Source organism: Thunnus thynnus, chromosome 23, assembly GCF_963924715.1.
Source record: "Thunnus thynnus chromosome 23, fThuThy2.1, whole genome shotgun sequence".
NCBI classification, from domain to species: Eukaryota; Metazoa; Chordata; class Actinopteri; order Scombriformes; family Scombridae; genus Thunnus; species Thunnus thynnus.
Window position 1 is genome coordinate 23,557,623 of NC_089539.1, and position 15,833 is coordinate 23,573,455.

The 15,833-nt window shown below is 37.0% G+C and overlaps 1 protein-coding gene across 8 annotated transcripts in view; it reads left to right on the forward strand.

Annotated features, from left to right (window-relative positions):
- The window catches only part of LOC137175484 (NLR family CARD domain-containing protein 3-like), a 41,749-nt gene that overhangs the window by 18,886 nt on the left and 7,030 nt on the right, over positions 1-15,833 (forward strand). The window contains exons 1-5 of one of the 8 annotated variants that reach the window (XM_067581109.1): positions 3,103-3,451; positions 4,939-5,042; positions 8,738-9,029; positions 11,376-13,224; positions 14,522-14,695. The exons of 3 other annotated variants lie outside the window; for them this stretch is intronic. In XM_067581109.1, coding sequence (XP_067437210.1) covers positions 5,013-5,042; positions 8,738-9,029; positions 11,376-13,224; positions 14,522-14,695 — 2,345 coding nt within the window. In that variant the 5' untranslated portion in view covers positions 3,103-3,451; positions 4,939-5,012. Of the gene's footprint in view, positions 1-3,102; positions 3,452-4,938; positions 5,043-8,737; positions 9,030-11,375; positions 13,225-14,521; positions 14,696-15,833 lie in introns of those variants that run through there. 4 more of the 8 variants (XM_067581111.1, XM_067581110.1, XM_067581112.1 and 1 more) reach the window with 4 other exon arrangements.

Genomic DNA, 15,833 nt, shown 5'->3' on the forward strand with positions numbered 1-15,833 from the left:
ACAGACAGCCAAAGATTCGATATAGACATGTGGAGGCCATCAGCTGTGATTCTGCTATGATGTAGAGTACTATATGGATCTTGAAATGCAATTGGTATCTTTAGCATTCAAAGCTGAAATCTGTCACTTTTTTAAGTTTATCATAATCTATACATCTGCATATTCAAGCAAGAGACAGACCAAAGTGGCTTTGTGTGTGTTTATAATGTCTAAGTTGTAAACAAAGGAGAAGTGCACACTCATAACTCTGATTCAATGTTTTAATTTGTACATTCTGTAGATCAATGAATAATGAAAATAACTAAGCTAACTCCAGCAAATATCAAACTGTTTAAACCAACCATGTGTATGTTTTTGGCAGGAACTGACTGGTTGTTGAAAATGTATTTTATGGGGTTACAGTACATGCAAGAGATCTCAAGCAGGGTTAAAGCAACATAAAAGTCAACACGCAGTGGAGTTTGTGTAGAGAGTATGAAAGTATGTGCTCCACAGCATCACTGAAAACACTTTAAAGTGGTATTGTATAGTAATTTAACAAGATGGCTGATGTCAGACCAACAATAATCATCTTAGCTGGCTGGAAATGTGCTACACAGCTTACAGAGAGTGCTGTAGTGGAACATAATATTAAATATGTCATTGTTACAGCAAAACCAGGTTTAGTTAACTTTTGTCAGCAACATTACATATGCCTGCCCGTTTACCAAAATGCTTCATGTATGAAAGTCCAGTTTCTCTTTCTGTGGCTCAGTTACCATTTCTGTATTGTGGGACAATGTAGAGTTCAAAGTTTTGACAGGACATATACTTTGTTGCACTGTTGTTGCTGTTGTTGTTGTTGTTGATGATGTTGATGCATCTTTATCTGAAAAGACAAGACAACTTTTACATATTGTATATATATATATATATATATTTATATGTGTGTGTGTGTGTGTGTGTGTGTGTGTACATATATATATATGCAGACATGACCGAAAATATTGGTACCCTTCCACCTTTTAAAAGAAAACCTCAATTTTCTCTGTATTAAGTTGAAACTGACGAAAGTATATGGTATCCATCATTCTTTATTTCACATTGAATATAACTAAGACTTTGCTTTTGATTTACAACTTAACGTATTATTTAAAATGATAAAGCTGAATTGCACTGAAGGTGCTATACAAATAATGTTTGATTGATTGAGTTTCCCTCATCTCATGGTAAACAAACTCAGTTTTCACTTAACTAACTTTCTGGAATACACCTCAGGTTTTGGACTCAGTGCGAGTAAACATTCTGTCCATCACGGCTCATTTGTAAACAGCCTCTCAGAGCCAATCAAGGACTATTTATTCAATTATTTATTTATTTCACCTTCCCCCAGGTTGGTCCCAGTTACATTGGTTAAGTCTTTACTGGTTGTATTTTAGATCTTTTTGATGAGAATTTATCATTGTTATTTTGTGAAAAAAAAATGTTATCTGTCCCACGATGAATCAACTACTCGATTACTGTTTGGGAGTAGTTGATGACTACTAAAATGCAGCAGTCGTGAATGCCCTAGTAAGGACTGATGCTGATTGGCATCATTTTTTGAATGACTTTATAATCACATGAGATCCAATTGATTTGTAGACGTCAAACATGTCTGCATTGACATTTAGTGCATTGCTGTAAATAACTCATACACTGTACATGTCATCATAATGAGCTTATGTGCTGTTGATCAGAATTGTGCACAACTTGGCATACAAATCATCTTGGCAGCATTATGTAGGAGGAGATACAAATCAAAGTGGGCTTGAAAGGCCCTAACAACAAAGTTTCTCAGTTACGATTGATGTGATTTTACATGGACATAATTTTGGAACAAAAGTTTAGAACAGTTTTGATTATTTTACACATGAGATTTCTGTACTTCTGTTTTTCGCTCATACAATCCTTATGAGTGAGAAGCTTTTAGAGTTTAGAGTACCCAACTCCTCATAATTTGCATCTAAATTATATGTTTGTTAAACTTTGATTGTTGCTTATGTAGTCAAATTTGCTCTATATTCCAACAAATCATTGTATAATGTGCGTCCAGTCTCAGTCTGTGGATTCATCTGTCTGTTAACTTTGTGCATGTTCCACTCTTGCCTCTCAAACCAGAATCATAATACAAATAAAGTTTGCCTTTGCTTTTATGGGAAATAAAGGCCCCTAACAATAATGATAAGGTGACAGAGGCAGGAAGTGCAACGTGTACTAAACATTTCTTCATTTGCAGTAAACACTTGCAAAACTTTCATGACAATGTTTCACTCTGCAAAAGGGAAGTCAGATCTTTCTCTGCACATCCGTAGCATCAGTCATGTGGTTTTCACAGTGCACTGTAGTTGACCTTTTTTTTTTACTATTAGCAGTTACCACTGTACCACTGTATTGTCCAAACACAGACAAGTGATGCAAGTGTGAAAAGACACTTGACAGAACCATCTTTTGGGAGTCTGTTTCCTAGCAGTGAATCATATAAGCTGCAGTGACGGAACGGAACTCTCACTTAAATTAGCAAAGCTTATCGAAATAAGCCAGACTTTTCCTTTAGCCAGCTTGATGGAACACCCCTCAGGTTTTGGACTCATTGTGATTAAACATGATGTGATTTTACATGAACACAATTTTCTGCCAAAGTTTAGAACAGTTTTGATTATTTTACACAAGTGATTTCTGTACTTCTGTTTATCGCTCATACAGTCCTTATGAGCTAGAAGCTTTTAGAGTTTTTAGAGAATCAAACTCTTCATAATTTATATCTAAATTATATGTTTGTTAACTTTGATTGTTGCTTGTACAGTCAAATTTGCTCTATATTCAAACAAATCATTGTATAATATGTGTCAAGCCTCAGTCTTTGGATTTATCTGTCTGTTAACTTTGTGCATGTCTCACCCTTCCACCTCTCAGATGAGAATCATAATACAAGTAATGTTTGCCCTTGCTTTTACGGAAATATAGGCCCCTAACAATAAAGATAAGTTGACAGAGGAAGGAAGTACAACATGTACTACGTATTTCTTCATTTGTTGTTAACACCTGCAAAAATTCTCATGAGAAAGTTTCACTCTGCAAAAGGAAAGTCAGATCTTTCTCTCCACATCCGTAGCATCAGTGGTTTTTACGGTGAAGCTGTAGCTGACTTTTTGACCTATCAAGGATGAGATGTAAGCATTTACAAAACTGAAAGATGACAAGAAGTGGTGATTTGTGAAAGATTCAAGTAAGCTCTACAAGGGAGGGACTGGAAATTCAACAGGAAGAAGAGCAAGCTGAGGTCAAAACAGCATCTACCTTTGCTTGACTGAAGATCATAGACTTAATCTGGAAACTCAAGGATAACTTTTAGTTGAAGTGTAAGATGGAATAATTTAACTGTATCATTCATCTTCTCTGAATCCTGAATCTGAACGCTGAATCCTGCTTGGTGAGTTTTATTAAATATAAATTAAAAAACACATTTATCTGTAGTCAAGTATAAAATCCCTCGATATTGGTGGTTGAAATTGTATATGTAATTATCTTTGTCTCTGCACTTTGGTGAGGTTGAATTTGGTAAGATTACTTTTGCCAGTCTTGTTTGACCAATCCTTGCTGTTCATCCCTTGTGAAGTTTATTTGAAATTATTATTATAAAATGTAAATGGTAAATAAATGAGTATGTTCCTATAGTTTTAAGTATACTCAGGCTAAAATTAAATGTTGTAAGTTAAGACTTATTTTTAGAGAAGGAGAGACTTCATGATGCATTTTTTAATGGCAGGAAAAAAGTATTAAACTATTTTGGAAAATATCAAAACAACAGAAAATCCTCGAGCTTCAGTCGTCTGTCTAACAAAGTTGCAGATGATTTGAGTTGCATTTACCATGGGGGTCTTGAACAGTTGCACTGGTGAGAAGGTATGAGATGAAATAATCATAATAAAATTAAATCCATATCTGTATAATTTATATTTTTATATTACTAAAGGATCAGATGAGTATTGTACATGTGATGTGAAAAGGGTTGCATGTAGTGATGAACCTACAGTAAATTATTATCAGACTCTGCAGCTGCAATGAGCCTTTTAGAGTGTTTCAAGTCTAATTTTAACTAATTGTTTTGGTTTTTACACATTTAGAGACTTACTGGGGCATTTTGCTGGCATTGTTTTCGTCCACTTGTCCCCTTAGAGGGAAGAGTCACTGCAAATCAATACAAAGTTGTTCTGAGTGATCACTTTTATCCTGTGATGAAACATTTCTATCCTGATGGGAGTGGTCTCTTCCAGGATGACAATGTACAGGGCACCAGGGGTCACTGAATGGTTTGATGAGTATGAAAATGATGTGAATCATATACTATGGCCTTCTCAGTTCTTCACTAGATCTCAACCCAATTGAACACCTATGTGAGATTTTGGACTGACGTGTACACAGTGCTCTCCACTACCATCATCAAAACAGGGAAGGGAATATCTTTTTGAAGAATGGTATTCCTCAGCCTTGGCATTGATTCTACCGTCTCTGGAACTCTTCTGGGGGGACAAACACCATTCTTCAAAAAGATATTCCCTCATTTGGTGTTTTGATGCAGACTACATTAATAAATTACAGTTATTGACTTTTTACTCACAAAGCTTTTATTACACTTACACTAACGTAACATATGTTGTTGTCATCACCTCAAGTGCTTCACGTGGTTCACTGTCTCTCCTCTGCTTTACTCAGTGGAGCACACAAACACAGATCACTCACAGAGAAACTCAGCGCGACCATAAATGACAGCAAAATGTAACAGATGCTCACTCTGAGCTGTAATGAAACAAGTGCACATAAATTAGGTAAATAACATAAATAAACACAGTCTCTACTGCGTTTTACTGTCATTTATGGTCGCCCTGAGTTTCTCTCCTCTCTTCTGTTTCACCGTAGGTGGGGCTGAGCACTCCGTGTTTGTGTGCTCCACTGAGTAAAGCAGAAGAGAGACAGTGAACCAGGTTGAGTTGATGACAAGTAACTACACTCATTACATTACTGTAAGTGCAATAAAAGCTTTGTGAGTGAAAAGCCAATAAACGTAATTTAATCCATGCAATGTTTTGCCTGGAGGACAATAATTAAGTGTGGAAGTCAAGATGGCACATGGATGTATTATGAGAGCTCCTATGTAATACAGCCATGGTTGAGAAGTATACTATGATCATATCTTCACTCAGAACAATGACTGTTTTCTATTTTTTAGTTTTAAAGGTTTATCAGACTTCTAAATATTGCAGTACTGTACGAACAATTTAAAATATCCAAATGAAACAAAATCAAAGAAATAAATATGTTGAAATACAGTACATATTATTATATGTATCTCCCTAAAGTTATGTATGTATTTACTGTGTCATAATGAAAAGAAAATCAATGGTAAAATGACAATTATTTAGCCTTTTCTCTTTAATTTTTTTCAAAGCAATCACCATTTTCATTTCTAAACAGGTGCCCTGCACCTCCTCATGAAAGCTAATGACAGTGCTGTATTTAGTGTTGGCGGGTCTATGCTGCTCTCTGCTGGACAACACTGAAACACCTTAAACCTCTTCACTTCGTTTTCTGTGTTGTGGTTAGATTCTAATGTGGCATGGAAATTCATGTCCAAATGAAAAATAATTCATTTATTTTAATTAAACTCAAAAAGCTCAATAATTGTCCTTTTAATATGTTTTATTCAATTATGACAGTTATTACAGACAATGATTAACACTGTAAATACGTACCTAAAAAGGAAATACACATAATGCTTATTGTATTTTACACTGTTGCACTGCATGTAAACCAGATATTTTCTAATGCAGTTGTTCATCTTTTGTACTGATGATTTAACCAAGAGAGTTTCATGCCAATCCAAGAGGTTGAAGTGCTAAAACTGTGAGTCACCTAACATTGTCAATGGGAAAAATTAATGGGATTTTTACTCCAGGAACCAGGGGCGCCCAAATTAGCTCTTGCCATTTTGTCCAATTCTATTAGCTGGATAATTCACACTGCTTTTAAAGAAAGTAAACAGATCCTAATTTAGCAGGTGAAGTTGTTACTCATGAAAATGTCTGTAAATGATAGTCAAACCACAAGCATGCATCAGACTCTTCAAACAAATTGTGAATTTACAGGATATAAATGTTCAGGATGTGTGTCATATTCATTCACAGTGTTTACACATTTAGAAGCTCAATAGATACAAAAGGAAGCATTAAGGTGGGTTCACAATTAGCAGTTAGAAACAAAAGGCCCAGTTCTGACACAAACACCATAACTGTTTCTTATTTGCACAACAGAAAATGCTCCAAAAGGTGTTGAGTTCTGAAAACTATTCATACAATCATCAAAATCACAGACTGAACCTGCTGAGTTTATTGATCTTCTCTGGTGTCACAAAGAGCTCAAAGAGAAATAACTTACTATCAGCATCATTAGTCAGGACTGGGACATTGCCTGCTTCTTACTTCACTGTAGATGGTGGATTTACAGTAAATGTCACACCATGGTAGACACAGTGAACTCTGATTTCTTTGGAACTGCCATCAGACCAGTCAGACTGTGTACTTTGATACAAGGAAACATTCACTATCATCTTTCATCAGTGAAGTGATGAGGAAACAGCAGCCTGTGCACACACAGGCCTGATCAAGCAGAGTTTAGCATCAAGGCATCCTACTGTAACAGGGACCGATGAAGTAGAAGAATCAGAGTTGATTAATGATTGATGGAGTTCTAACTGAAGCAGGTTGTCTCACTGAGTGAATAATAACATCTTTTTAGACATCGTCACAACACAAGAGCTGCTGCACTGACAGATAACGTCGTAAGATAAGACAGAATACAGAGAGTAAGCTTAACTCTGTTTTTGAAAATGTTCACATCTGACATGATCATTTATTTTATGTCTGAGAAACTATTTTTAAAATGTTGGCAGATATTTCTTTTTATCTTCATAATGGACAGACAGTAATTTAAACTTGGCTGTCTGTATGAGCAAGGAAAGAATAGCTTAAGAGTGCTAAACACGTTTTTGGAAATGTTGAAGCTCAGATTCAGTTATTTCCAAGGTGCCATGGTAACAAGGAGATGGTTTATATGTTTCAGTAAGTTGAGAAACTCTTCCCTCCTTTCTGTCTTTGTGTGTGAATGAAAACCATGTGTACATATTAAACTGGAAGTGATTTACTCAATAGTTATGGTTACTTTACTGTAATTCAGGGCAATTTTGAGTCACCATTTTCTCCTACTTTAAACTTTTACTCTAATAGATTTCTTAGGTAAATATTTTACTCTCTACTGCACTAAATGTATCTGACAGCTGGAGTAATTACTGACTTTGTATGTTAAGATTTCTACCTACAAATTTGATTATATGATCATTTTTTAAAATATGCATTTATATAGATGAAAACAGTGTACAAAGTAGTTCAAATTATCTCCATATGACCAGCTACACGTTTATGTATCAGCCATAATATAATATACAATATAACTTTTAAGTGTGAACATCTGGGGGTGTGGAATTAGAAAGAAGTGAGGCTACCAGACCTCTGTAGGTTTTCATCTCTGCTGGAGGCTAGCAACTCAAGGCTACATTAGTCTCTACTAGCATAATACACCCAAATCTGTACAGTCGACTGAATCGAGTTGTGTTGCATTGCGAGTAATATAGAAACCAGGTTTTGACAGGAAAGAACGTGTGGAATAAAAAATATGATATCTCTGGTTCTGCTGCATCGATTTCAATCCTGTTTTTTAAACTATCCATTATGAATGTTACAGGAAAGCAATGCTGAATCAGTGGAGTCCTTAAGTTATGTATTCATGACGCCAGATATATTATAGATTCTATGTCTGAAGGAGTCACAGTGATGAGATTGGATAGTTAGAAAGTAGTTATCCTTTGTCGGGCCAACTATGAGCAAGGGCACATAAAATTGTTAAAAAAAAATATATAGATCATCAAGAAATTGTGTAATTGAAGATCATTACAAGAAAGGTAGTAAGAAGGTGCATCCTTCAACAATGTCTTGTTCAGAGACATTTCATTTGTAAAGCAAAAATACTTGCTGTGAGGTGCAGCCACAGTTGCTTCCTTTCCTGTGGGTCAGCAAATAGAAGAATCCGAGCAGACTCCCGGAAATGGGAGCACAGGGGGCAGTAATTATGCTCTACTTCAATACATTGTGTAAAGCACTTTAAATTGCCTTTGTGTATAAAAATGTGCTGTAAAAATGAACAATATGAGTGTTTATCACCGACAACTGTAGCAGCACTAGTAGGTGATACAGAAGGTTCAATGGTTCCTCAAATCATAATGTTGACAGCCCCCCCCCAGTGTCCAACATTATCAGCTGACCATTCATGAACTCCTGTAAAGGTAGGATATGTGAAAATTTAAAAGTTTATCCTTAAATGTGCTGTAATACCAGCAGAGGGCAGCACTTCATAAAAACATGATACTGCCCACCGACCGTTCAACAATAAAAATAAGATATACTCATTTGATATGAAATACAGACACCAAAAGCCTCACACTTGGAACGTGGCTGTCCATGTATTCAGCTAGAATTCATGTGATAATGTGTGGATTATCATGCGATTTACATTTAACATGCACATGTACAAAAGTCATACTGGTAAAGTGACATGAGATGAGAACTGAATACATGTCCTTCCTATTTAAAATTTCTCTTATTTTTAGCAGTGGGCCATAATGGCGAAACTTAAAGAGGAGCTCTTTAAAATTCTGGCAAAATTAAAAGAAGAAGAGTTTAAGGATTTCAAGTGGTTCCTGGAGCAGGATGACATCCTGGACGGCTCTAAAGGCATCCCAGTGGGTCAACTAGAGAAAGCAGAAAAGACACGCACAGTGGATCTAATCGTACAGAAATATCAGGATCCTGGAGCTCTACACGTAACCATGAGGGTTTTGGAAAAGATCAGCAGGAATGACCTGGTGCAGTGTTTACAAAACTCCTACTCAGGACTAAAAGGTAAGTTAGGGGAAGTAATCTGAAAAGCACAATGCAGTCACATGCATTCCATAAATGATTACATGAGTTATGAGTTACAGTATTCTATTAATAGTAATGTGTTAACATATATATGTAGAAATAATGTTAGAGATTGATTTGTCATTCTTTATTGTACACCACCTTTATCAAAAAGAAAAAGTGGCAGGATAAAGATAAATCATTTCTTTAATGATTCACAAGCGAAAATAAATTTGGTTAACTGGCTCACAACATGAACACACAACAACTCTGTTCCCCTTTTTTACCTGCCACATCCTTGTTGCTAACTGCAACCAGTCATCTGTTAGTCTCACTCCATCTTACCCTTACTGGGAAGCAAGACCCCAAGATACTTGACATTCCTCACTGGGGAAATTCCAGACCCAGAAGAGATCATTTAACTTTTTACAGCCTCTTGGACTCTCAGCTTCCTCACACTTGGCTATAAATAAAATACAACTTTATTGTCCCAGAAGGAAATTTGCCTTGGACAAAGCTCCTGCTGTACAGTACCAAATAATTCAACAATACTACACATCATACATCTCATAAGTACTGTGATAAAAAAAAGTACTCAGGATAAAAATTAAAAATCAATAAATACTCTGAATTCTGAAATCCTCAAAATAAGTACATCACATTAAAAAAAAACATACATCAGCTTGTTTGTGTGTCTGTGTTACTGGCAGAACTGTGCCACCAGACATTTAGAAATCGACCCAGTACTTGTAAAAGGTCATGGTTCAATGAGACCAGCAGACCTACAGTACCAGTCAAAAGTTTGGACACACTTTCTCATTCAAGTGAATGGAAAGGTGGTCTGGGATCTGTACACTAAGGCCTTTGACTCTGTCCAGTATCCAACTAGCAATGCAACGAACCCCAGTGAGCCAGCATGGCGGCAACCCCATGTTGCTTTTTTGGGTCATGTTTGACTGGGCCAGATAGGTGCTGGTATGGCCTCCAGGTCCCTCTCAGGGCTTGCTCTAGAAGAGGGTCCTGGTTTTCCTTTTCCGCACAAAGTTAGTTTGTCAGTTATCAGGAATGATCTGGTAAGGGAGTTGCCAAACAACAGCTCAGGAGCAGAAGGTCAGTCACAGGAGGAGACAGACATGACATAACCACCAGACAGCAGATATGTGAAGAGAAACAGCCTGTGGCTTTATATTTTTCATAATTTTAGATTCAGTCCAAACAGTAAGTATTTGGACAATTAGACATTTTTTTAGTTCTTCAGGTTCTGTGCTTCAGCACATTCAATTTAAAATAAAATAATTGATACTACATAAAGTCTCAGTTTTAATTTGTGTAGGTTTACGTCAACATAGAAAGAACTGTGTGGGAGATATAGCCCTTTTAACACATAGTGCCTAAATTACAGGGGTTCAAAAGTAATGGAACAGATACACATGAAATCAGACTAAAGATTCATATAATGACACAGACAAAACAACACTAACTGATGCCCACATTAAATCTGGTAATGTCACCTCCACTGACCAACAGGCATTGGTCTGAGACATACAGTACTTCCTGGAGGCTGCTTTCACACTGTGCAGGTAATTTGGGGGGTCGTCATTGGATTATTGTTGATAGTGGGTGCAACTGTGAAAAACATGAATGAACTCTTGTCAGGTGGGCAGTGACATAATTCTGATGGGTGGTACTACAAAGTAACTGTTATTGGTTACTGCAATCAGGGTTGTGAATTACAGAAACGTTGATTTTCACTGAATGAAAAATGTGGTACAAATTAAATGTATCGTTTTATTATTTTTATTTCCCCAGGTAGATCCTTTCTCTGCCATGTGTACACTTAACATGTACTCAACAAAAGACTGTACATAGGGAAAGTAGAGCAGCTGAATGAAAGGAGAGATCATTACACAGAACGATTTATCCTTGTATTTGAAGTCCGACTAAAACATAAACTAACACACAGTATCCTCTAGAAGTCTAAATAAGTTGATTTCCACCACTGACTTACTTGCATTATACTATTTGTTGAATTCAGACACATTCACACTGTGAGGAAAGGTTCTGACTCAGTCACACAAAGCAAAACAGAATAAAAAGTCAGGACTAACAAACATCTTCCATCAATAATACTGACAAAATAAGAAAGGCATGCTTTGAGAATAAGGTCATTGTAGAGGAGAAATATGATCACTGATTTGTTGCTTGTACACACAGATTTACAGTAACCAGTACTGTGCATGTTAACACATTCCGTGATTACCCATGTGACCTGGTTTCTCTGAGTAACCTGGTTAAGGAAGTGCATGTTAACATGCTGTTCAAATCTACATTTTTCTTCTCTTTCAGCAGATGATGGTCTGCAGCAGGTTTCAGAAATATATAAGATCCGTCTGAGGAGGCGATGTCAACATGTGACTGAAGGAACTGATGAATCAGGAAGTAGAACCCTCCTCAACAGGATCTTCACTGAGCTCTACATCACAGAGGGAAAGAGTAAAGAGGTTACTACTCAACATGAAGTTAGGCAGCTTGAGACAGCTTCCAAGATGAAGACCCCCCATGACACTCCAATCAAGTGCCGCGACATCTTTAAAGCCTTACCTCACCAACAGAAATACATCAGAGTCATTCTGACAAGTGGTGTTGCTGGCGTTGGAAAAACCTTCTCAGTGCAGAAGTTCACTCTGGACTGGGCAGAGGGCTCAAAAAACCAAGATGTCAGTCTTGTGATTCTGCTTCCGTTCAGGGAGCTGAACTTGATCAAAGATAACCAATACAGTCTTCTCATGCTGGTCCATTATTTCCATCCAACATTACAGAAAGTCACAGCAGAGAAGCTCGACTCTAAGGACTGTAAAGTTTTGTTTATCTTTGACGGCCTGGATGAAAGCAGACTTAAACTGGATTTTGAGAACAATGAAGTTGTGTCTGATGTCACACAAAAGTCATCAGTCAACATGCTGTTGACAAACCTCATTGAAGGGAATCTGCTTCCCTTGGCACTCATCTGGATAACTTCCCGACCTGCAGCAGCCAATCAGATCCCTCCTACATGTGTTGACAGGGTAACAGAGGTACGAGGCTTCACTGACACCCAGAAGGAGCAGTATTTCAGGAAGAGATTCAGTGATGAAGAACTGTCCAGCAGAATCATCTCACACATCAAGATATCTAGGATTCTCCACATCATGTGTCACATCCCAGTCTTCTGCTGGATCATTGCTACAGTTGTGGAGCACATGTTGACTACAGACCAGGGAGGAGAACTGCCTGAAACCCTTACTGACCTGTATTCACACTTCCTGCTGGTTCTGACAAAGATGAAGAAGCACAAGTATGATGAGAGACATGAGTCGAGTCCACAAGTTCAGCCAAAGAGGAAGAAGTATGATGAAGGACATGAGATGAGTCCACAGGAGCTGATGGAGGCTGACAGGGAAGTTCTTCTGAAGCTGGGCAGGGTGGCATTTGAACATCTGGAGAAAGGAAATATCATTTTCTACAAAGAAGACCTGGAGCGGTGTGGTCTTGATGTCACAGACGCCTTGGTGTTGTCAGGATTTTGTACAGAGATCTTAAAAAGAGAGAGTGTGATCTCCCAGAAAACAGTCTACTGCTTTGTTCATCTGAGTGTTCAGGAGTTTCTGGCTGCAGTCTACATGTACCACTGTTACACCAACAGCAACACTGAGGTACTGAAGGGCTTCCTGGGAAAACACTACAGAAAGTCCTCCCTGGATGTCTTCCTAATGGGAGCCATGCAGAAATCTCTCGAAAGTGAAAATGGCCACCTAGACCTGTTTGTTCGCTTCCTTCATGGCCTCTCTCTCAAGTCCAAACAGAGTGTCTTAGGAGGCCTGCTGGGTCAGACAGAGAACAGTCCAGAAATCATCCAAAGAGCCATCAACAACCTGAAGTGGATGGACACCTACAGAATCTCTCCTGACAGAAGCATCAACATCTTCCACTGTCTGATGGAGATGAATGACCGCTCAGTACATCAGGACATCCAAGAGTTCCTTAAATCAGAGAACAGATCAGAGAAGAAACTTTCTGAGACCCACTGCTCAGCTCTGGGCTATATGCTGCAGATGTCAGAGGAGTGTCTGGATGAGTTGGACCTGAGGAAGTATAATGCATCACCTGAAGGACGACTGAGACTGATCCCAGCTGTGAGGAACTGCAGAAAGGCTCAGTAAGTCCAGATGTGATTAGCATTATAAATCAGTATAGATTTGTAGTTAAGTTCTTCAAATATACATAATATAACATTCTTATTGTTGTTAAAATAGTGCTCTATTTGTTTATAGCCTAAGTAATGTGTTATTACAGATGTGCTTGAGCTGTTTCAAATGTTGTGATTACAAGTAATGTTGATTTTTCAGTTTGTTGTGTTTATAGCTGTTAAGTTAATGAACACATTTATTCTATTTATTTCTGGTAATTATTGGATTTTACAGTTTTTTCTTCTATTCATTTTTCTTTGGGTGATAGAGGCGTCATTCAAACCTGGTGAAACAAATGAAGGACTTTAGAGGTTGTGATTGAGGTTTAATTACAGCAGTATTTTATCACAACGCGTATCAGTATTTTACAGTTATCAGTGAATGTAGTAAAGTTATTATTACGAGTAGGTTCTGCAAATAGTATATAATCATACAGACACTGTTTTTATCACTATGATTAAGAGTTAAAAATAAGATCTGTATGATTTTCCAAAGGCCATTTCTGAGGTCAGGGAGAATTGCTTTCATCATCATTTTTTTCTTAATGGTTTCTGAGCCATTTCATAATGAGCATGGGGATCAGCAAATCAGCAGACTGATTCAGTAGTGTCAGTTATACAACAATATCTAAAGTTATCTAACATAAACCAACATTAGCCTCCATAAAGTACTGGTGGTGTGTTGAACTGAGAATCAGTGCTTTCTATTTCTCATTAACTTTATTTAAAAGAGGGAAGTTGTGTTACATAGTCTTGTTTTTAAGTCTTTCTTATAATCTTTTTTTATCACAGAAAGAAACTCAGGTGTTCTCTCTTTTGTTGGTGTAGAGATGAGTAGTAGCAGGAAATGCACAGAGGTCTGATGAATATATAAGAGCAGAATAGCAGAATTCAGACTGTTTTAAAGATCTTACACACATTAAAGGTCAATTTTATAAATTTAATACCCTGATAACATCTTTTTGATAACATCATGTTGAAAATAATTCAACTTTATTGGTTTGTTAATTGTGTTTGGGTGTTGAATCATTTTTTTTCAGATCCATCTAAATATTTAATTACATTAATATTTAATTATGTACAGGTCTAATATTGTCAAGCCATTTGTTTCATTTGTGTTTGTCAACAGTCATCACATTTTCCTGCTTTTGTATGTGAACCTGACAGCAGCAGATCAAAATAATGTTAATCAAAATAAGGAATTCAAGCTGTTTCATCAATGAATGCATGAATTAAGTATAAAGTTGTAATATATGTGTCATGACAGACTTTCTGACTGTGGACTCTCAGAGACTCAATATGAAGTTGTGGGCTCAGCTCTGAAATCCAACCCCTCCCATCTGAGAGAGCTGGATCTGAGCCAGAACTACCTGCAGGCTTCAAGAATGAAGCTTCTGTGTGCTGGACTGGAGAATTTAAACTGTAGACTGGTGACTCTGAGGTCAGTTCACTGACTGTAGCTTTGGTAGTTTTTTCTATATATTCAATCCTTCAAATCCTTCACTGAAGTTTCCAACATTTGGTTCATAAATTTTCATGATTTGCCTGAGCATAAATCAGTAGAATTTTTTTATGAATTCAAAATCCACAGTCTTGTTCTGTGTAAAAATTACTTCCAAAGCTTAAACTAATATGAGACTTCAGTTTTCTGAGTTACACATATTAAGTAAGTATCTTTGTGTTTCTTCAGTGTTTTCTTCGTAAAGAGGGAATTTTGTACTTAATAGTCTGTAACTTTGAGTTAGACAACTGAAATGGGAGTCTTCTAGACTGTCAAAGCTTCAGCTGAACTTATGAACTCATTTCCTACAGAATAGCTATGTTGGGAAGAGACAAGTATGGACAGGAGGAATGATTACTGCCACCAATAACATGTTTTAATTACACATACCTATAAAACTACCAAATACAGGAAGAAGGAGGTCATGTAATAAGTAATGAACAGATTTTTAGTTCAAGATGTCTGATTTCATGATGGAAAAAGGACAGAGACAGATACACGCTAAAAGTCTGCACACTCATGGTACACTAAGGTGCTTTGGATAAAAATGTCCACTGAACTGCATGAACAATTTGAGATCTAGTGTACAGTAGGAGTATATGGAAAAACAGACACTCCTTATAGGGTCTTTTATCACAACCAAACACTGAACAAGACCTTTTTAGGCGACTAAAATGTTACAATTAACTTCATGAACTGAAAACACACTGTGAAATAGCAGCAGCTACATCTTGGGTTACATCATGATTATGTTACTTAATCAACATTGTTGCCCTGGTAGCAAATTTTCAATCACAATGTAGCCACACCCTAAAGCATACACTACTTTATCATCTATTTTACTTTAAACGGGACTGTAATTTAAAAAATGAACATCATGCTGCATTGAAGAAGACTTGAAACTAGCAATTGAGACCATAAACTCATTAGGAAAGTGTTTACTGAGGTAATAAATCAAGAGAGAAGTAGGTCATTTTCTCATAGACTTCTAAACAATCAGACTTCTTTTTGCCACCAGTGACCTCGCCATTGGCCATTAGAAAGAATGCAGGTTTAAGGCACTTCTGCATTGGCTTCA